This window comes from Etheostoma cragini, chromosome 5 (assembly GCF_013103735.1).
Source record: "Etheostoma cragini isolate CJK2018 chromosome 5, CSU_Ecrag_1.0, whole genome shotgun sequence".
NCBI lineage: Eukaryota > Metazoa > Chordata > Actinopteri > Perciformes > Percidae > Etheostoma > Etheostoma cragini.
Genome location: NC_048411.1, coordinates 612,959 through 634,767, shown reverse-complemented (window position 1 = coordinate 634,767; position 21,809 = coordinate 612,959). Strand labels below are relative to the sequence as shown.

Here is a 21,809-nt window from a genome sequence, read left to right as displayed (position 1 = left end):
GTGTGTGTGTGTGTGTGTGTGTGTGTGTGTGTGTGTGTGTGTGTGTGTGTGTGTGTGTGTGTGTGAGACACTAATGCGATTGGACAAAATGGTGAGGGATGAAGCTATGGTCCTTGTAACGGACAGACAGAGCTTGCAGCTTTGTCAGGTTCATGACACACTGAGCACGAAGATAACACATGCATGTATGTGTGTGTGTGTGTGTGTGTGTGTGTGTGTATGTGTGTGTTTACAGAACGCAGACTATTTTACCCTCAACACTGCTGCCCTGGAAGATGGGAAGGGTAAATGTCCATACGACCCTGCCAAGGGGCATACTGGCCTGATAGTGGGTGAGTAAAAATTTGTGTGTGATGTGTGTGTGTGTGTGTGTAAAGGTATGCATGTTTTAATGTACTCCTTTTACAGACAGACTTTTTATAAAATAAGAAAATACAATTTGTGTAATACAACTTACACTTAAATACAAGTGTTTTTGAATGGATTTAATGATCATTTAAGGGTCATGTTAAATTAAAACAGCATATGTTAGTACTTAGTTGGACTCCTCGTCAGGAGACTATCGGCTGGTCCTGAGGTTATTGATTCCAGTGGGAGAAGTGAACGTGAACACAGATTATGACCACCAAAGTAAATATTGGAGCCATTTTTCACAGGTTAAATGTCTTTCACAAGCTACAACATTCTGACACTAAAATGGCATTTTTCCAAGGGACAAATCGTGAGAAAATGATCTCTCGCAAGATCTGGCAACACAAAGAAGCTAACGTCAACACAACATTTGCCACACTCAAACGAGGCCACGCCCATTTAGGGGTCAGGAAGTGTGTTACGTTTCACACCATTGGCGCTAATTGAAATGTGCCATATTTAGCCTGAATACAGAGCAAAGAAGAGAGGCAGGAGTTTTCTTTTCTCTCAGACCACTTGAATTACAACATGCTAAAAGATTATTATAGAATATTTGCCCAACAACGCCAAAAATAAAGTGCTTACACAGTTTTAAGTGAACAGCAACAATGTTTTTACAGCTCTAACAGAAGCATAGCATGTCCATCAAATGTCCACAAATCGCTCGTGCAGCCCTTCCCATCTGTTGTGTAGCCATACTATACTGCACTGAGAATTCGGACGAGTCCAATTCAACTGTTCATGCTGCATACACTTCATTGTGAACAACATCTCTGAACCAATAGGCACCATTCTCTTTTTTATGTGTCTCCCCACTGAACCACTGTCCTTCTCTCAGGCCTGTACAATTGTGACTGAAAAACAGAATTAAACTAGAAGTTTGCATTTTGTTGGTACAGATAAGGAGCTGTATTCGGCAACGCTCAACAACTTCCTGGGTACAGAGCCAGTCATTCTGAGGAACCTGGGCCAACAGCACTACAGCATGAAGAGCGAATACCTGCCTGCCTGGCTCAATGGTAAGGGAAAAGATGACATTGAAAAGACAAAGAAAAAGAAGTGGTCAGCCTGCCAACTGAAAGAGAGAGGCAGGGAGGGAAGAAAAGGGGAAGGAATGGATAGAAAGAAGAATATATACTGTAGATTATATACACATGTTATTACGTTTCTGCAATTTAATTTATTACTAATGTTTTAATTTGATCAGTTCTTATTTATTTCTTCTAGAACTGGTACTGTTGCTACATCTGCTGAAGCTTTATGCTAGCATGAATTTATTAAAAAATGGCACATTTTCTACTGAAAATTCCTAGTTGTTGACAGAATGGGTGTTCGATCTCACACAGAAGTAAACTGCAGCAGGCTGCTCATTTCCAGCTGACAGCCGACGGTTTTCTTTCCGGCTTTAATGATGACTGTTCTAATGAGTCGAAAACTGTCTCCAGCTGACTTTTTAATCTTTTCAGATGAGTTGTGTTCAAACAACTGTAAAAGGGTCTTAAATGTGAATTTATTTGCTATCTACATGACATAAAAGTCTGAGGCTAATGGCCGCATGTGCCAGGCAAAACGTCTGTCTCCTCACCAGTTAATGGTGCATGTAGAAGACATGGATATAAAGGACAGCATTGTTCTTGTATTACGGCTAATCAGCCCTAGAATAATATGCTATTATAAGTACAAAAATTAATTAAGATGTTATTTGGTTCTAATTTAACCTTGTTTGGATGCTAGCTATAGAAAAATGGAAGGCAACACGGACGTTAAATCCTGCCTTAATCTGTGTGCTTTAATCAATACGTTGCCTTGGCAGCTAATGATATGCTAGTTACTACTAGCTACACTGTTTGCACTAGCTAGTAGTCGTGTTTGTACTGCTAGCTTACAACTAGCATACTACTATAGGTAGTAGTAAGCTAGTTGTCAGACATGCTAACGTTTGTAGCTTATGTAAAGCAGAGAAACAACCTGTTCAATGTATTCCTTACACTGTTAGTGCGTGTATGCGGGCATGTTTGCGTGCGTGCATGCATGTGTGCGTGTTTGCGTGAATGCATGTTTGCGGGCGTGCATGCCACATGTTGCTTTTGGAAAGGCGATAACAGACAACAACACCCACCACACTACAAGTACAAGAATCTGTTCATCCATACCTGTATAGCATTAAACTAAAACATTCTGCAACACTGACCAATTAATTATGAACAAATAAATTGAATAGAGGTTGATAATGCCGTCTTGATAATGCCGGCTTCTTTTTAACTGAGTTTCATTAAAAAAAGTAAGAGGCACATACACAAGAACTAGAGAATAAAGAAATAAATTGCAGGAAATGAATTGCAGGACTTGGATCGTTATCTGTCAGGGGGACAAGGTGGGGAAAGGAGTGAGCTACTTGGAGAGAAATGAAGGGGAGAGAAGAAGATGAAGTCACAGCAGGAAAAATGGCTGATGAAAGAACAGACATTAGGATTGGCGATGAGAAGATAGAGGGAGAAGGTGAGGGGAGGATTGAGGAACATACAGATGAGGCTGAGGTGTGTGTAACATGCTGATACAGAACTTTTATTAAAAACTAGACCTAGACGAATGAAGCTAGCCTCGCATTAGTTTAAGCAGATTCTAATTGGCCTAAAATAATTTCATTAGCCTGAGTTTCAGTGGAGAGTTGTAGTGTAAATACTGCTTCAATGGCTTTTATACTAAAATAGTATGTTTGTAAAACATTGTAACTTATAATACTGAAAAAAAAAAAAAAAAAAAAAAACTTGGGCATTAAAATGATTGAATTTAAAGCAGCTGGAGTCCAAAAAATGTCTCAGTCTGCCTTTAACTGTAAAAAAAAAACATATCATTCAAAACCTATTGAGGGCTGGATATATTAAAGAGAGAATCTGAGCAAGACGGAACGGACGGGAGGAAGTGAGAAACACAAAATGGGTAAAAGGGAGCGATGGCAGACGGAGAGCGAGGAATGACTGGACGAGAGATGAGGGGAAGGAGAGAGTGATGATAGAAAATAGACAGAGAGGTGAGAAGGTGCGGCAGGGAATGAGATGGAGGTGTTGTGTGTGTGTGTGTGTGTGTATGTGTATGTGTGTGTGCGTGTGCATGCGTGTTATTCAGTCCAAATGCACCTCCAGCCTGAGACTGTCAATTCAATCAGTTGTGATGTATGTCTTCCTGATATCATTCTTCTCTGTGTGTGTGTGTGTGTGTGTGTGTGTGTGTGCGTGTGTGTGTGTGTGTGTGTGTGTGCGTGTGTGTGTGCGTGTGTGTGTGTGCGTGTGTGTGTGCGTGTGTGCGTGTATGCGTGTGTGTGTGTGTGTGCGTGTGTGCGTGTGTGTGTGTGTGTGTGTGCGTGTGTGTGTGTGTGTGTGTGTGTGTGTGTGTGTGTGTGTGTGTGTGCGCAGAGCCAGACTTTGTGGGTTCTGCCCTCGTGAGGGAGAGCAGCGGCACTAAAGAGGGGGACGACGACAAGATCTACTTCTTCTTCAGTGAGCGAGCGTTGGAGCTGGACTGTGACACGGAGCTCACTGTGGCCAGAGTGGCCCGGGTCTGCAAGGTAACACGCCAACGGAACACATCCATTCAGGAATCTTCTTCTTCTTCTTCTCACTCTGCGTGTGGTGTGTCACATTTAAGGACGATGAAGCTGAGGGAAAAGCACAAACTAATTCAAAGAGTCATAAATCTGTATGTGCCTATTTAAGAATGCACAGGGACATTTGACAAGTTTTTACTCTATAGATAGTTTCATGCACGCTTGGCTTTTATCAGATGTTTTCTCCAGCTGTTTTAGCAGCTCTTTTTGTGCATTTAAATCTCTTTTGAAAACAAACCTTGATTTATAGGACCCAATTCTAATGATCTGAGCACAAGGCATAAAACACCTGGTGCAGCTGTGTTTAGGGCTTGTCCAAATCCACTTTTGCTAGCATGACGGCAAAACTATGGGTCTGTGCGCCGGGCGCATGGTTCAAAAGGTTTCTACTTAGTGTCTTCATTAATCAGAGGTGTGTTCTGGGTGTAACATGCAATCAACCAATCAAAGGTCCTCCCCCATTCCCTTTACCAGCCAGGCGCGTGTACACCATGTCGCATCGCTATTATGATGGAGGATTTGCACCAATATTTTTATATGTAATCTTTTGCGTGTGTGTGCTGCTGCCCTTCCCTGTGTGTGTATAACAAGCACAGTGTGTGTGCGCTGTACATAAGCCTAGATGCATTTTACTAATGCGCTGTTTAAATAACAATGAAATGCTGCGTTACTGACTTTAGACCAGGTTTTTGTTTATCAGTGGCGTCATTACTTTCTGCTGCCTTGAGACAGCAACACACCCAGAATGCACCTGAACACACCTCCCTGTAAGACCAGCATGCCCAGAATGCACCTGAACACACCTCCCTGTAAGACCAGCATGCCCAGAATGCACCTGAACACACCTCCCTGTAAGTCCAGCATGCCCATGGGCGCAAAGATGGACGCAGGGGGATTTTCTATTAAAACAACATGGGCGCGGGACGGTCTTAAAGTAGCAAAGACACTTGCAGCAGGCCGCTCCAAGATAGAGCCCATAATGTGTTACACAAATTTTTTTTTAACAAAGTCTCAGGTTATATATGATTAAAAAGTAAATACATCTGAAGTAACATTTTGCAATATTGCTTTTTGAGTGGTTGAGTTTTGTCAAACATCTTTTGGATGTCCAGCTGCGTGTTTTGTTCTCACGGGGTTAAAATACAAAGTTAATATTATTATCAGAATAAAGCACAAGGAAAAGGCTGCACACAGAAAATAGCTGTCCTGTGCTTTCATTTGTCCCACCAGTAAATGTCAGCTACACACCAGTCTGCTAACATTGTGTTACAGTACGTGAGGACAATTAAATACAGAATTAAATACGAGCTATTTGGTAATCAATGCATTCATGTGCTTAATTAACAGCCTCATTAGGATAACCAACTAGGTTTGATAAACCACATGGATTATGGCCAGGCATCAGAGTGGGCTTCTAGTTGTGAGAAGACTCCATCTGTGAGACTTTAGATAGCAGCTCTTTCTATTTTGTATGACTTCAGTGACCTTTTAGTTGACGCAGCATAGGGTTTTAGTGTCATGCTACAGATACTCATGCAGACACATCACGCCAGTAACCTTTAAACAGAGCACAACAGAGACAGATTGGTAACAGTCGTCGGAAATGTGTGCCGTTAAGTGTACAATATATGCACTGTTTTATGGCAAGTGTCCTTTAATGTCTGCGCTGCGTTGAACAATAAAGCTCTTTGAACTGATGCTCACACATGGTGTGTACCAGAGCAACGGATAATTCAGATCATCTCCTGACATTACTGTTGCAGCCGCAGCCCGATGTCTGTATCTCACGGATGTGTTAGGAGCATTCTTTGTGTTTTATATTCCTTCTTCACGGCTTCTGCAATCACTGAGGATGATGGGAATGAGACGCTGGCTCTGGTGGCGGTAATTCTGCACCAAGGCTGAGTTTTGGGAAAGAGACTTCAAATACATTATTAGGGGACCACTAAGGTCTATATAAAAGAGACTTCAGATACAGTATTAGGGGACCACTAAGGTCTATATAAAAGAGACTTCAGATACAGTATTAGGGACCACTAAGGTCTATATAAAGAGACTTCAGATACAGTATTAGGAAACACTAAGGCCTACATAAAAGCATCCAAAAGAGCACCATTTCATTGGACCTTTTAAATAATCCAAAGTAATTTACATGTAATGGACCCATATCAGCTATGGAACACAACTGGTATGTCTTCTCTCAGGGGGATCTGGGTGGTACCAGGACCTTGCAGAAGAAGTGGACCACTTTCCAGAAAGCCCGGCTGGAATGCTCTCTACCTGAGCGCCATGTCTCCTTCAACAACCTGAGGGCCGTCTTCACGCTGCCGGGCCAAGACTGGCGAGGCACCACCTTCTTTGGCATCTTCCACGCCCAGTGGTGAGTCAGAGCGAGCCCTGTCTGATACGTGTAACACAGACTGTAGACATGGCTCAATTTCAGTGTCGTCCTCAGATAAATGTGAGTTATGTACTACATGTGCCAACTACTGTCAGGGCAAGACACTACAGCACTACGCCCAACATGTCAGACCCTTTTTATTAAAACCGTGGGTCAGCCTCTGATGTGACGGCTCTAATTGTGTACTTTACTGGTCTAAAAGACCAATTTACTGTATAATTGGTCTTTTAATTTAATAGGCCTTTAACTGAAAGTAATATGAGTTATGTTGAGTGGATACAAATCAAGTGTGCTTGAATATATTTTAATGGTTTTATTAATGTCACAGGGATAGTAATTGTTGTTTCAGATCATGGTGAGCCTATTTGCAAAACAGAATCAGGCTGATTTAATTAGGTGCTACATCATTGCATCATAAATATCAATAGACTGCATTGGTTGTTGAAACACATTGTTTATGTGACTCATCACTTCTTATACCTTTCAGTGTGTGTAGTCATGACTGAAGTCAATCAGTTGTCTACATCAGATACACCGATGTGATTGGTGTAGCTGGTCTCTGGCCCCGCCTACATCAGACACACCAATGTGATTGGTCAGCTCTGCTACATGGGCATAATTATTGAGCAGCATTACTCGATGGCAGAGTAACTTGCTGAGCAAATTCAAACTCTGGATTTTTCCAGGGTTCATACCCAGTTTTGTGCCTGCATTGAACAATAGTTCATGAACTTGTTCATATTTTTGGGTGAACGTGGACTGAACGTACTGCATCACTGCCTGATGAGCGTTACTGTGAACTTGTTCATTCTGGTGTCTGTGGGCACGCTCTCTCCACTGTTCTCAGCTCTTAGTTTATGGCTTGATAAAAGATTACTTTGATTATCAAAACAACTTTTCTGGCAAATTTTTTGTTCTGAAGAGAAAACTTACTTCAAGATAGTTTAAGTGATAAAGAAACTACAATCGTCTCGTAATTAGGTTTTGAAAATAATGTCTTAGTTTCGATAAGAGTTAACCCTAACCCTAACCCTAATGTTTTAACCCAAACCTAAAGTAAAAGTAAAATCTAAAATAAATGCATCATACCAATGCTAATCTTAACAGTATATTTCATTTCTGAACATTTGGGGGACTGCTCAGGCCTCTGTTGTTGATGTCCACTGTTCTCGGCTCTCGGTCTATAGCTTGATAAAAGATTATTTTAGGATCAAATCAACTTTTCTGGCATTTTTGTTCTGAAGATAAAACCTATCTGGTGATTAGACGGGTTTTGGCAATAGTGTCTTAATTTTGTGGTGTTATTGGTGGAGTAAAGAAGGCTTTTGTTGGACATAATAGAACTGTAATGTGTCAATGAGTTACTGATCAACAGAGCAGTAGGAGCGAGGGCAGGAGGTTCTCTTTGGGAGGGAAGTTGGAGACTTTCTCCGTCTCTGGCTAATGTCCTTTGATGTGACTCTTTTGTGTTCCTCACATAGACATCATATCTCAAAGTGAACCAGCTGTGAACTTCAAGTGTTTTTTGAGTTCCTTCTGCTTCTGAGAAGAGAAAAAAAAAAAAAAAAAGCCTAATCCTTTTTCTCTGTGTGACTCGCTGGGGATTCCTCAAAGCCCCGCAGCTTTGATAGAGATAACATTAAGATAATTGGACATTATGTAAATGATGACTCAGAGTTCAAGCCATAATCTGACTGAATAGGCCAGCTTTTAACTAGCTAAAACATCAGTGCTGTCTTACGGTTTTGACATTCACTTTGTAAAAGCCGTGGCACTGCTGCACAGTACTGTACTGTTGCGATTAGGCTTCCCTTACAGCACACATCACATCATTTGAATACAGTTTTACAGGCATAATAGTTATGTCAGTAACTTAGTTTGAGAGCTAAATAATAATAAAAAAGAAGTGTCATTTTGGTGAATGAGCATGGAAATCATTAGGGGGAATCACAAGAGGCCTCACGAAGATATCTTCACAATACGATGTCATAGTTTGCGATATATTGCAATTTATTACTTTTTTTCCAACTTTATATTTTTTTTATTGCACAAAAGAAAAAGTTTTTTAGATAAAATTTGATTTAGATAAAAGTGGCTATATTATGAATAAAATCACTTTTCTGGAATTTGGGGGGGAATTTGGGGTGTTATTTTGCCTTTGTTTGTTCATCTCACTCCATTTTATTCCTGCAAAATGGGATTTTCAAGCAGACAAACTGACCAACACATATATAATACTGTAATAGATTGATACCTGGCGTGTGTGTATCGATACAGTTTTGCCTTGGAAAATATTTTACTTATACTATGCTGTATCAATTTATTTTCTCCCATCCCCTAGTAATCATATGTATATGTGAGATGGGGAGTACAAGTAGGACTTAATGAGCCTGAGTCATGCATCAGCACATCATTTCAGTCCCACTTGGGGTCTAAAATTGGGTTGGGCAAAAAAAATTACGATCCTACACCCCCGACCTTACCGTTAATTGAAATGCATTTCACAAACTGATTCTGATTGATTTCTATCAAGGAAGTGTATTACATGTGCATCAATTTGTGCATCAGTTTTCTTCGGGATGGAGAGAGTGGAGATGTGTCAACACGTCTAATCATTTCATGTCACTGAGGGACAGTATAGGCTGATGGGTTTTATATATTTACTTTAATATTTACCGCACTGTAAATTGATTTTTTTAATGTATTTATTTTCATAGTAAAATCAAGGCAACAGGAACACAACAAGAAAATAAACAGAAAGTTATAAAAAGATTGTGCAGGAGAGATGCATCTTTACATCCCTAATACTTTGCTTTAATCTTCCCATTTACCATTCTGTTTAGTATATCTACCATTCCTACATGTTAGTCTGGCTTTACTGCTACGGAAAAGTCATATCTTCAGGTAATCCATCTCTGTTTTTACTGCCACACATCACTAATTCCCCGCCTTGCCGGCATGTTTCAGGGGCGACGTAGACGTGTCGGCGGTGTGCCAGTACCAGATCAGTGACGTGAAGAAGGTGTTTGAAGGATCATACAAAGAGTACAGGGAGGCATCTCAAAGGTGGGGGCGCTACACCGGTGCTGTCCCCGTCCCACGGCCTGGATCGGTAAGAAACTGAGAGCTAGCACATACAGTATGATGTCTGATGGTTGGTAAATGCTGATGTTTCCAGGCAACTTTAGGAAGCAAGAAAAGAGAGCATTGTTCTAAAATGTGGGGGGTGGTGCCCCTGTTCCTTTCTCATCTATTGCACCACAAAAGGAGAGATAAATGGGCAGAGGAGGGATAATGAGAGAGGGAGGGAGGGAAGTTGAAATGGGTGGCGTGGGGTACTGTAGCGATGGAGGTGGAAAAGAGCAAGAGCTGGCACGAAAAAAAAGCTAAGAACATAATGATCAAGGACGAAAGGAAGGGAAGCAGTGGAAGTGGGCGGAGGTAAAAGCCAGATTGAAAGAAAGATGGAGAAGAGGAGAGGGAGGGAGTCATCTCAAAGCCAACTAGTCATGCCAACCTGTGCCAGCTGCAGCTAACAAGTTTTCCTCCTCTACCTCTTTCTCCTTCTTGGCCCTGTCACTCTTCCCTTCGTCCTTTCCTCCATTCTTTTACTTGCTCCATTTCCCTGCCCCGTGTCTCCATCCTCTGTCTGTGCTGCAGTGTATAACTAACTCAGACAGGGAGAATGGCTACAACAGCTCTCTGCAGCTGCCTGATGCCACACTCAACTTTGCCAAGAAGCACCCGCTGATGGAGGACAAAGCTCTGGCTCGCCCCCTGCTGCTCTCCAAGGGTGTCAACTTCACACGGCTGGCAGTGGACCGGGTTAGCTCCCTGGACCAGCGGGCGTACAACATGCTCTTCATCGGCACAGGTAAAAAAACAAAAATAGGGCCCATTGGTTGTTCAGGGTGCCATGAACCACACGTACATATAGCTACAAAACATTAAACACTGAAACTCGTAAGCATTTCACGTTTTTTTGTTGTTGTTTTTGCTGAATGCACCACAGTGACGGCCGCGGTATTAGAACGCTGTGGACAGGGTAGGGAGAAGGTCGGGGTGGAGGGGTGGGTCATAAAACACAGCCAGTCAAGCCAGGGAGCGGAGTTTGCTTCCCGGGGGGGGGGGGGGAATGCATGTACCATGAGAGTGTTTTAATCCAGACCACAATCTTTTTCCTTAACTTAACTAGTTGTTTTGGTGCCTAAATTAAACTGCCATCGCCGTATGACGCCTAAACTTAACCACAACGCCCGCCAATACGAAGGCAGCTCCTGTTGCCCTGTATTCGGCTTAAAGCTCAATAGTCTCGGCAAGGGTGCTGGACTGGGGGGGAAATAAGACTGAGTACCCAGGGCCCAAAAATATGCTAGAATGAATAGCTGTGGATGCAGGGAGGGGCACATGGAATTTGGTGCTAAACATTAAAGACCCATTCATGAGAACACGCTTGGTTAATTCAGCTGAAAAAGCCTTAGAAAAAGTAATGATTGCAGAGTTACAAAAAAGATAGTTTAACCTGTTTACAGTGTTTTGCAGTTTTTAACATAAGTGAGCACCCTTACATTTTCTATAGAAAGTTTAGCCTTTTCTAGTAGCATCTACATTTCTTTTGGCGTCAACAAATCCACGACAGCCTCCTACAGGACAATGCAGGCCAAGATAACACCACACTGGCTGGGTGACACTGATTATTAAAACGCTTTCCTCAGATGGCATGTGTAAACAGAAAATAGGCTATAAACAGTGCAAACAGACACTGAAAACATAGCTTACTCACCTCAATGAAACGCCATAATGAATAGAAAAGATCCCACATCTGTGTGTCCCTGATAAACAGACAGTTACTCGCCGTCGCTGCAGTCCTTATTTACTATCCTCATTTTACATTCCTGGCCACCGTTCAAGAAAATGTCCGCTACATGTCCACTGCCTCACCGCCTTGCACTGCAATGTGTGCGTGCGTGTGTGTGTGTGTGTGTGTGTGTGAGTATTTGTTGAAGAGATGAGAGCTTACAGGCCATGGCAGCAGACAGGTACGGTGGCACAAAACAACATGCCATCTGGCCAGACTTCAGCTGGGTTTCAATTAAGCACTTGATTTGCGTGTTGAGATCCATCTTCATGCATCAAAGGATGCATCTACGTACACGTACGGGCGACTTAATTAATATCTCCAGTCAGTAGCCATCAGGCCCATATGCAGGTGTCCTGTTTTGGCACAGATCTGAAATCAGCCGGCCCTCACACAGCCTTAAGCTTGAATAACACTGACCTGACAGTGCATTCCAGGGAATGTGAATTTGAATGCATCTCATGAATGGAGAGAGACTCAGCTACTTACCATTCCGATCACTGCAGCGGCGGAGTGACAGTGGCAACTGACAGGACAACGGCGGACTCAGGGCTTCTCTTGCTGGCACGCGAGGAGGCCAACCCCCCCCCCCCCCCCCCCCCCCCCCCCCCCCCCCCCCACACACACACACACACACACACACAAATTGTCATACACAAACATACAGAGATACACACGCTTCACACTTCCTGAGCCAAGTGCAGTCATCCCCGCTTGTCGTGCTTCACAGCACAAACTCAACAGGGCCCTTGGCAGACGTGCGCTCGTAGTGCCAATTGGGCTGTGGGCTTGATTAGCTATTAGCTGCAGCATAGCGACAGCTGATGTGAAAAAGGAGAATCGGAGCGCTTGTCAAGACTGAAGAAAAACCAGGCTGCAGGATTGAGGGATTATAGCCGACACTGGTCCCTGGCACCGCGAGAGGCGAGTGTGATGATATGCCTGCTGCTTGCTATGCCCGTGTGTGTGTGTGTGTGTGTGTGTGTGTGTGTGTGTGTGTCTGTGTGTGTGTGTGTATCATTTTTTTTAATTGTCATCGCAATATGAGCAGGCGCAATAAAGACATCGCAAAAAGGTGCGACACATTGTGAAAGTATCAGCTGATAAATGCACTTCATATTGTAATGTCATTCTTTTAGTGGTGCCCTTTGTATTCCATGCATTGTTCAGTTTGTTCAATGGAAGACTGTTGGAAATGATCATTTTTTTCAAGTTCAACAAGCAATTTTTTGTATTTTACAGAATACTGACAGCAACAGAACTGAGTACACTATTTTGATCTGATTATTTCTCCCAAGTGAAATTGTTATCACAATATTCAAAAACGTTATCGCGGGGCTCAAAGTTAGCACCAGCCACAAATATGCAAATGGCAACAGATTTCCTTCATTCACCAGCCAAAAAGGTAATGTTCAACTATTGGATTGGGTGGATGGTGAAAAACATTCACTAGCCATTTGGCTTGTGGACAAAAAAAGTTCAATTTGCAACCTTGGTTATCGCATATTTTCCTCATATTGTACTGTACATAGTGTGTACATGTACTTCCTTCAAGCTTCCCGTTGGCTACTGGGGGTTAGCTTTTCATATCATCTGTGACAGTCTCCTAATCGAGAGGGCCACACAAGAAAGCACATGTCGGCACAGGCCACTATTCCATCCATACACACACACACACACACACACACACACATACACACATCAAGGTCACCCCACCAGCTGCGCCAGAAACGTCTTTCATCACAGGGATGTAGACTTGTTCCCAGTGCCCTACATGAAAGCAGCGCAGGATCTTCTCTTCCTCCTCCTCCAGCATCAGCTCCCCACACGCCCCGTCTCCAAATGTCTAGAAAAATTACCTCCACCCAAGGTCTCACTGTAACAGCATCTCAGCTCTTTAAAATGTACTTTTAGATAGTTTCTTGCTGAGCTGGACTCAGGGATATGGTAGTTGTTCTCCTTTTTTATTTTCTGTCTATCCCAGTAGCTGAGTAGCATGACATTTCAGGGCAGCTGGCGTTAAACTTCCACAAATTGAAGTTGATGAAAGTTGCAGACAACTTGATGACACTGTAGCTATGCACATGTATCACCACGCATGTGTCCACAAGCGTACCTTTTTCTTATGAGAGCACTTTCTTCTTGTCTTTTCATTCCCCTTTTTTACCAGCAGAACTCTTAACATCATTACGGGAATCTGATGATTTTCATCTTGTTTCAATATTTTATTCAATTGTTATGATATTATAACAATTGAATATGAATTGCTTATGAATGTGTTTGTAGGATATAATGTGTCACCATTAATATGTTAATGAAGGTCTGTGCAATCACAGGTGTGCGTTTGTGGAGTGCAACATAAATATTTAAGTAAATTACTGTGCATTATTCACAAGTGTTTGTTTGCAAAGTGTTCATATTTAAATTGACTGGTATTCAGTCACAGGTGTATAAATGAATTTATGAAATCCCACATTTATTATTCAAATGAACTGGTGTGCAGTCACAGGTGCGTGTGCGAGTATATTTTAATATCATATCAAAGATATTTAAATGAGCCATCCTGCTGTCCAGGTGTGCGTTCATTGGTTATTTTGTGTCGGGACTCAGCTGAGTCCTGAAGCTATCTTGTTTAAAAATACATGTTTTTATGCATGGCATGAAAAATTGCCCTGAGAAGATGAAGTAAGTCTATTTGAATTGAAAGTTTGACTCAATAAACGTGAAGTGAGCTGAATCCTCTCTCCCTCTCCTGTGTGCTGCAGCGGAGGGCTGGCTGCAGCGGGTGGTGGTCCTGGGCTCCGAAGCCCACGTCATAGAGGAGATCCAGCTGTTTGAGACCGCCCAGCCAGTGGACAGCCTGACCATCTCGCACTCCAAGGTACAACAACACGGAGTTAGTTGCCAGGAGGTCATATAATCTCGATGAATGTTTTGCTCTCTTATTGCAAATTATCCATTTGCAATAAGAGAATACGTTACAGATGCATCATTGCATTTCAAGTGTTGCGTGTGGTATTGGTGGTGGGGATGGTGCAGTGGATATGACACATGCCTTTGGTGTGGTAGACCTGGGTTTGTTCTATTATGTACCTTTACTCACTTAGTCATTATATCTACATTACTGATGATTATTTATCAGAAATCTCATTGTGTAAGTATTTTGTGAGAGCACCAATAGTCAACACTACAATATCGTTGCTGTATCAATATCAAGGTATTTGGTCAAAGATATCGTGATATTTGATTTTCTCCATATCCCCCGGCCCTAATTGAGCATACGTCAGTACCGACGTATACGTACGGCAATACAGGAAGTCAAATGTAGATTCACGTGTGTTAAGTTACGACATGTTGGAATAAAGTCGAGCTAAAGACAATCTACCATCTCTTCTCAATGCTACTGTATATATTATACGAAGACAGCAACACTTCACAGGCACTGGGAAAAATTAAATCTATAAAACTAAAATTGAAAAATTACATTCTTTTCACTGTTAATCTCATTTGTTGTTACTGGTCATTTAAGACTATTGTATGAAAAATTACAATGTTTCAAATGTTAAAAGCTAACATACAGTCACTCAGTAGTGGACACGATTGGCGCACTAGGTTTCAGAAAGCTAAAGAAAGTTCCGGATGCATCCCATGAATTGTGATGTCAGAAAATGTGGAGGTGACGGGGTTTAAATCACTGCAGGGCCCTTTGAACATCCATCCCTTCCATTCAGTTTAGTGAACATCCCATATACTGTATATTAAAATGCATGCTAGTCTTGTGTTGGCATTTCAGTTGATTCATCTCTGGATACTGTTTTATTAAGAACATGTTAACAGACCAGATTCAATATCACAAACAGAGGATAAAGGGATTCTTCTTTCATTCTTTTTTTGATCATTAGAGCTTCCCGCTGCTCCCACTCGGTATAGATGAGCACCACCATTGACTCCTAGATGTATTGTTTTCTGTCTTTTTGAGAAATAAGAAATCGTAATGGTCTCTCAGGGGGAAAAGTTACTCAAAGTTGTTTTGTTGTTTTGGCACTACTAGCATGGTTCTGTTCTTCCTCTGATCATATCCCTTGAAAAGTATAGTTTTGGGGCTCTATTAGCTTGTTTTGCTGTTGCATCACTTTTTCATTGGTATTCGATGATAACAGTGCGACTTTGTCTTCTGCTGATCTGTTAATACCCTTTTTGCCAGCAGACACTTGCAATCATACATCCACTGACAGCAGCGAGGCAGTCAGCAGATGATTTGTTTTTATTTGGCCTTTTCTGCCCTTTTTCAGATCAAGTGTCGCTTCGTATTTCCAAAGCCCTCTCAATAACACAATAACAGTAATCACAATCCTTCACCTCTGAGGGGAATTGAACCTCTGCCCATGTTGTTTTCTCGATGTCCCCGTCCTGTCACCTGAGCCATGTGTGTTGACACCGGCCTTGTCCCCGTGGCTCTACAGCGGCATGTCCGCCGATCGATGCCGTTCTGACGGGGCGTCCCCTGCCCTGAAGCCCACTGCTTATCTCATTAATGCTGGCTTAGCCACGAACAGACATTTTATGACAGCTTCTTTTTTTTTCTCCAAAAAGAGCGTGATTCAGATTGGATTGAAAGAGGGTCAGGGCGGTGAATGTTATTGTAATTGAGAGTGATTATCCCATTATCTCCTATAACCCTTGACACTCCCTCTCCCTCTCTCTGTTTATCTTTTTTGTGTTTTTCTTCTCCCTCTCTGTTTTGTGTCTCTCCGTCATGGCTGGATCTGTTCTTTGTCTTCCTCTCACCTTCTTCTTCTTCTTCTTCTTCTCTCTGTAGAAGTACTTGTACATCGGCTCTCGTTCGGAGGTTCTCCAGCTGCCCCTGGCCAACTGCAGCCGCTATCAGTCCCAGCCAGACTGTCTGCTCGCCCGCGACCCCTACTGCGCCTGGGACAGCGAGGGGCGGGCCTGCGTTCGCATCGACCTGCACCGCGGGTGAGACCAGTACCTATGCTAAGCACCCACTTATTCCTACTTTAAACTTAGTATTCTATGCCCCACAACGGTATGTATAAAACCTTTAGACCACCCTATAAGTTTTTGTAGGTCCAGTTTAATATACAAGTTCATTTTATACAATATATGTAGTACTGGGTCCCTACTCCGTCTCTCTTTCAGTTAAGGGGTTGCACAAGGGCTTAACAAAAGTTGCTGAAGACCCCTGTTATAAATAATATAGGCTTGGTATTGATATCTTAAAAGAAGCTGCCAATTGCAAATGTTGCAAATGGCATATATCTATATTAATTTGAGTGTTGACAGATTGCACGCACACATGCTGGATGCAGAGTTATCTGTAGTACTAGGTGTGACCATTATTAATCTTCCGCTTTGCCCTTTCCCCCTACAGGTCCACTTCATCCCTGTCCCAGGACCTCATGCTGGAAAGGTTCAGCCGGGGGAAAGCCAAGTTTGATAAGCCTGTCTCCATCCCCAGCCCTGGTGAGTATGGAGCCACACCTCAGTTGTGGCCTCTTGTGGGAATGGACTGTCAGTGTGGGAGCAAGTCAGTAGCAAGGAAGGGGAAATGACTTGGACCAAGTGAATATATTTGGAGTGAGCTGAATAAATTGAATGAAGCAGAAGAGAGCTGGCTGCTGTAGAATATAAATTGGAATTATTATGGGTGACACTTAACCACCTCTCCTCCTCCAACTCTCCTCCTTTCCCTCTGTAGAGCACTCCCGTCTGAGGAACGTGACAGTGGTGGTGGGGTCTGACATGGTGTTGCCTTGCCAGCTGGTCTCCAACCTGGCTCAGCCCTGCTGGGTTTTCAACGAACGTGAGCTCCAGCTGGGGGACCCCGAAGCAGGAGGGCCACACTTCGACCGCACCCTCAAAGCACTCGTCGTCCCTGAAGCGGGCCAGATTCAAGCGGGCCGCTACATCTGCTACTCTGAGGAGCAGGGGGTGAAGTTTCAGACAGAGCGCTACCAGGTGGCCGTGGTAGCCAGCGCTCCGGTCTTCATGGAGGCCCGGGCTCCAGACAGTAGCATGGGGCTCTTCTGGGTGCTGGTCATCACCCTGGGAGCGGCGTGCCTGCTGCTCCTTGTGGCTGCTCTTTACTTGCGCAGGAGGTTAAAGCTGGCCCTGGGAAAAGGAGCCGACATGAAGCCTCTGGAGAGCACCCTGGTCTACCCCATCACCCTGCCCAAGGAGCCGCCCACCTTTGTGCCCAGCAAGATGCCCAGCGACGAGGACCGCTTCTGGGAGACGGGCGCTAACTACTACTACTCGGACGGCTCGCTGAAGATCGTTCCCGGCCACGCCCTGGGGCCCAGCAGCGTCAGCAGCACGGCGTCGCCCAGCGCCATTCCTGGGCAGCCCATCCACTCCCCCAGCCGTCTCAGCCTCACCAACATCCGAGGCTCCGGTAGCAACGGCTACATCCGCCTCAACCTGAGCACAGCAGGGGAGGAAAGGGCTAGCGGGGCTGGCGCTGGGGGCGGCGGGCTGGGAGGCCTGGGCATGGGCGGGAACGACTACTCCAGCCCCTTCAAGGAAGAGCTGAGACGCACGCTGCAGCAGAGAAGCGTGCTGCCCGACGCCAACCCCGAGGAGTCATCGGTCTAGGCCTGTCCTCCTCCTTCTCCATTCCCTGAGTTGGAAAAACAAAACAACCAACCTACCTCCCTCCTTTTGAGGAAGCCTGCTCTCTCTCTCTCTTTCGGTGACACGCTGTCAATTCCCCCATACTCTCTCTCGGTCTGCCAATGCCTGTTTGGCTCACTGTTGACATTTACAGCACACAGCATGTTAAATATACACACTCATACACTTTGTTCGCCGACGTGCACTCCTATAATAATTATGTTCTGGGCAACATGCAGTCATGGCCATGGCTTTTCTGCTTCTACTGTGCAATCGCCGGTCATGTAAATTGTGTATTTAAAAAGGCTGAACGCAGGGGAGAACACCTCAAGCATGGAAATCAAACAAAAGGCGTTACATGTTTTCTGAAGGGCACATTTCTTTTACGTTGGGTGGACCAAGAGGGTTTTAACCCCCCTGAGCTGAAACCAGTTGACTAACGGCAAGTGCAACCAACTGGAAATGTTGAACTGAACTGCTGTCCTTCTGTTCCTTTGGGGACTTTTTTCAGCTTATTGCACTTAAAAACTGGAAGCGTGTCTTCCCTTTTTTGTATTTGTGAGCCAAGAGTATGAGAGCGGTATGAAGAGACTAATTAATCTCGAAGCAAGACGACAATCACGTCCCCGTAGCAGGAGCTCTGCGAGGGACAGAGAGGACGGGAGAGAGAGCGGGAGACAAAGAGAGAGGAAATTAAATGGAAAAATGAAGTGATTTGGAGTAAAAGACAAAAGGTTTTTTTTAATGAAGGACAACCTCTCAAGACTTTCTCTGCTCAATTTGTATTTTTTTCATTGTATTTAGCCCTGGAGGACGTCCTTGATCACTTCTACTTTCATCTGTTTTGATGGTTGGTTTGAATTAAGGCATTTCTCGTTCTTTTTCTACGTCTTACCGACTGCAGCAGTGTTCTAAACGGTTATCAAGTGACTAATGGCTCCCCTCTGTGAATGACAATGCGAGGGCGAGCTCTTGCATCCCAACGCACCTTCAAGTCCAATATACTACAAGTGCACTCCACGCGACATTTATTAGAGTCAAAGTGTTTGACAGATATGTGTTTTGGCTGAGCCCTTTTGGATGTTTGTTCATCTCTGCAGAAAGGAAAGGCCATTTGCATTCAGCTCTTAGCAGCCGAACAATAACTGCACACTTAATTCCAAATTGAAGCTGACATGAAGACATTAGGCATGGAGAATGTAGTTGAACCCTCACTGTTGTGACCGCTGTGGATGTCTCAATAAGTGCTTTATATTGTATGTGTATGGTGAGGGTGCCAAGAAGGAAACTGTCCCTCCCACACACTCATACATACACACACACTCACACACCCACAGTCCTCCATCATGCCAACCATCCTGGACCACAGTGTGTTTGTGACACATCCGTTAAAACCCCAGAAACCCCTCCCTCTTTACCGATGCCCAGAGACTGACCCGGGTCTACTGTGGACTTGTACAGAGGAAGAGCACTGTAAAAGACACCAACACAAAAAGAACACACACTCACACGCAGTGTTAATGGAAGAATGGACAGACAGATTTCTGCCGTGCTGACACACTGCTGGCTCCAGGCAGAAAGTGGTGAAAGGTATTGTTCCATTTCATTTAATTCATGCAAACAGATTGAAGCAAAGTCCTAACCTTTAACGATTTCCAATTTAGCTCAGTGAAGTGTTAAGAATGTTTCTGTTTATTTATCTGGCTGTCCCTTCGCTCAACTTATTACTAAAAGAAATAATCAACATTTTAGGAAATACGCTTATTTGCATTCTTGCTGAAAGTTAGATTAGAAGATGAATGACACTTTTACAGCTGTCTATTACGTATGTAGCTAAAACCATGAGATGATTAGTTAAACCAGCATCAAAACTGAAAGCAGGGGACGATATGATGCCGCCCCCCCCCCCCCCCCCCCCCCCCCCCCCCCCCCCCCCCCCCCCCCCCCCCCCCCCCCCCCCCCCCGTCCCTCTCTGTCAGACACGGATGGGCCTGGGCCCGCCCACATTGACAGCTGACGCGCCCAATCAGAAATTCAACATTAGGGGTGTTGGTGTGCAAAGCACTGCAACAACTGGGAACTTTATACATTGTCTGTCTGCTATTGCATTACTAAATTCTATTATGTAGAGCTCAAATGCTCAAAGGCAAGTTTAGCTGAGCCTTCAATGTAAACAAAGATATTGCGGGCGCAGTAATCCTAGATGCTTAACCCAAATTCATTGAGCCTATCACTCTCCCTAGGAAGTACGCTACAGTGTGTCCGGCCCATTTACCCTGTTTCCACCGACCTCCATTAGGAGACAGTCCTGAAACAAACATTCCCTTATCACGCAGCTAGATTCCCTGTATCTGCAGAGACACAAACATATTTATACATGAAGAGGTTTGGTTATTAGAGACATACCCGTGACCTATGCATGACCTGATGTTGGCTAAGTTTTCCCTTTGTCTCATCATACCACAACCTGGTGCATCTGGAAACTCCGCCGTGCTGTCTATCAGCGATTAAACCTAAGGCCCACTGATATAAGCCCTTACATTTGCAGTATTACAAACTGAAATGTCTGTACTGACATTCCCAGGTGAAATTAAAAGCACAGTTAGTGACACGTGGGCGGGGCCAGCGCAACAGACTCGCTCTTAAATCTACTTGTGTGTGAAGCGGTGTACTGTTTTTCCCTCGTTTTTGTCTGCTAGCATTGCAAGTGTCCCTTTGTGTCAGTCTTTGTGCTACGCTAAGCTAACCATCTCCTGGCTTCCACTCCAAAATGAAGCAGATGTGCAAGTGGTATCAATTAACTCATCCAACATTCTCCAAGAGAGCAAATAGCCTGCGCGTATTTCCCAACATGTCAAACCTCATTAAAATGAAGAAATACAAATTGTTTGATCGGTTGATCACTGCCTCTGTTGGTTCAAGGTTCCACCGCTTGTGCAGAGACTAGCATTATCTACGGTAAAAGATTTTGTTATCATATGAACTGGTATTATAACAATAAATTGCCTAAACAAAATGAAATGCCATGTGCTAGCTACCAGAGCTATTTCAAATCAGACCCCGTTTATTAAGCTCAATGCAGGAATTTAAGCTCAATGCAGTTTCCTAATGCCAACGTTAGCATTAGCTCGAAGCACTGCTGTGCACAAGCACAGAGCTCAGAGCTTCTAGCATGGCTGGACACTCCTAGTCTTGTTCCATTATATGTTCTGCACCATTTGACCAGTCTCCTTCTTACCAAAAGCTGTCCTTGTGCACACTTTTATTAAAGTCTTGAGGGGACAGGTGCATCAGAAAAAGCTACTTTTATGGCAGAAGATAAGAAAAGGACCTGAAATGCCCGAAGCCAGAATCTTGCGACAAGAAGACTTCATAAATGAGAAAATGATTCAATCTGAAACGGATCAAAATGAGTCGACCTTAGGAAGACCTATGCCGGACTGAAATGTCTTTTTAATAACACTTGCCAGATTCAGACAGTAGACAGACCTTGTCATACCAATCTCCCACTCAAAACCAACAGATAGCTAACTATTATCACAGTGGCTGCAAAATGTCATACAGCCTGGGGGATTATTTTCTAGTCACCTTCAATGACTCAGTCTGCTAGAATAAAATGTTAGCATGGAGTATCAGGGACTGAATTTTATAATTCACCAACATGCAAATCAATCCAGAATGTGATGTGTTCCATGGTGATGTAATGATTTCCTAAAAAGATAGAACCTCCTATCTGGTCCTTTAAATACAGCCACACACCTGCTGCTGTTACTAACTCGACATCGTTTGTCCTCTCTCTGTGCTTTGTCCATCAGGGGTGCTTTTTGTTGGGACGTGTCTGTCTGGAGCAGAGGAGCACAGCAAGAAGGAAGGGGAGGACAAAAATACTTTGTTTTGCCCCC

The 21,809-nt window shown here is 43.7% G+C and overlaps 1 protein-coding gene across 1 annotated transcript in view; it reads left to right on the top strand.

The window, feature by feature from the left end:
• The window catches only part of sema4c (sema domain, immunoglobulin domain (Ig), transmembrane domain (TM) and short cytoplasmic domain, (semaphorin) 4C), an 87,639-nt gene extending 69,054 nt beyond the window's left edge, over positions 1-18,585 (top strand). The window contains exons 6-15 of the mRNA XM_034872203.1: positions 218-332; positions 1,311-1,430; positions 3,825-3,976; positions 6,220-6,395; positions 9,384-9,528; positions 10,077-10,290; positions 14,040-14,155; positions 16,094-16,251; positions 16,667-16,758; positions 16,994-18,585. Of these exons, the coding sequence (XP_034728094.1) occupies positions 218-332; positions 1,311-1,430; positions 3,825-3,976; positions 6,220-6,395; positions 9,384-9,528; positions 10,077-10,290; positions 14,040-14,155; positions 16,094-16,251; positions 16,667-16,758; positions 16,994-17,889 (2,184 nt within the window). The 3' untranslated portion in view covers positions 17,890-18,585. The remainder of the gene's footprint in view (positions 1-217; positions 333-1,310; positions 1,431-3,824; positions 3,977-6,219; positions 6,396-9,383; positions 9,529-10,076; positions 10,291-14,039; positions 14,156-16,093; positions 16,252-16,666; positions 16,759-16,993) is intronic.
• Positions 18,586-21,809: the final 3,224 nt, after the last annotated feature.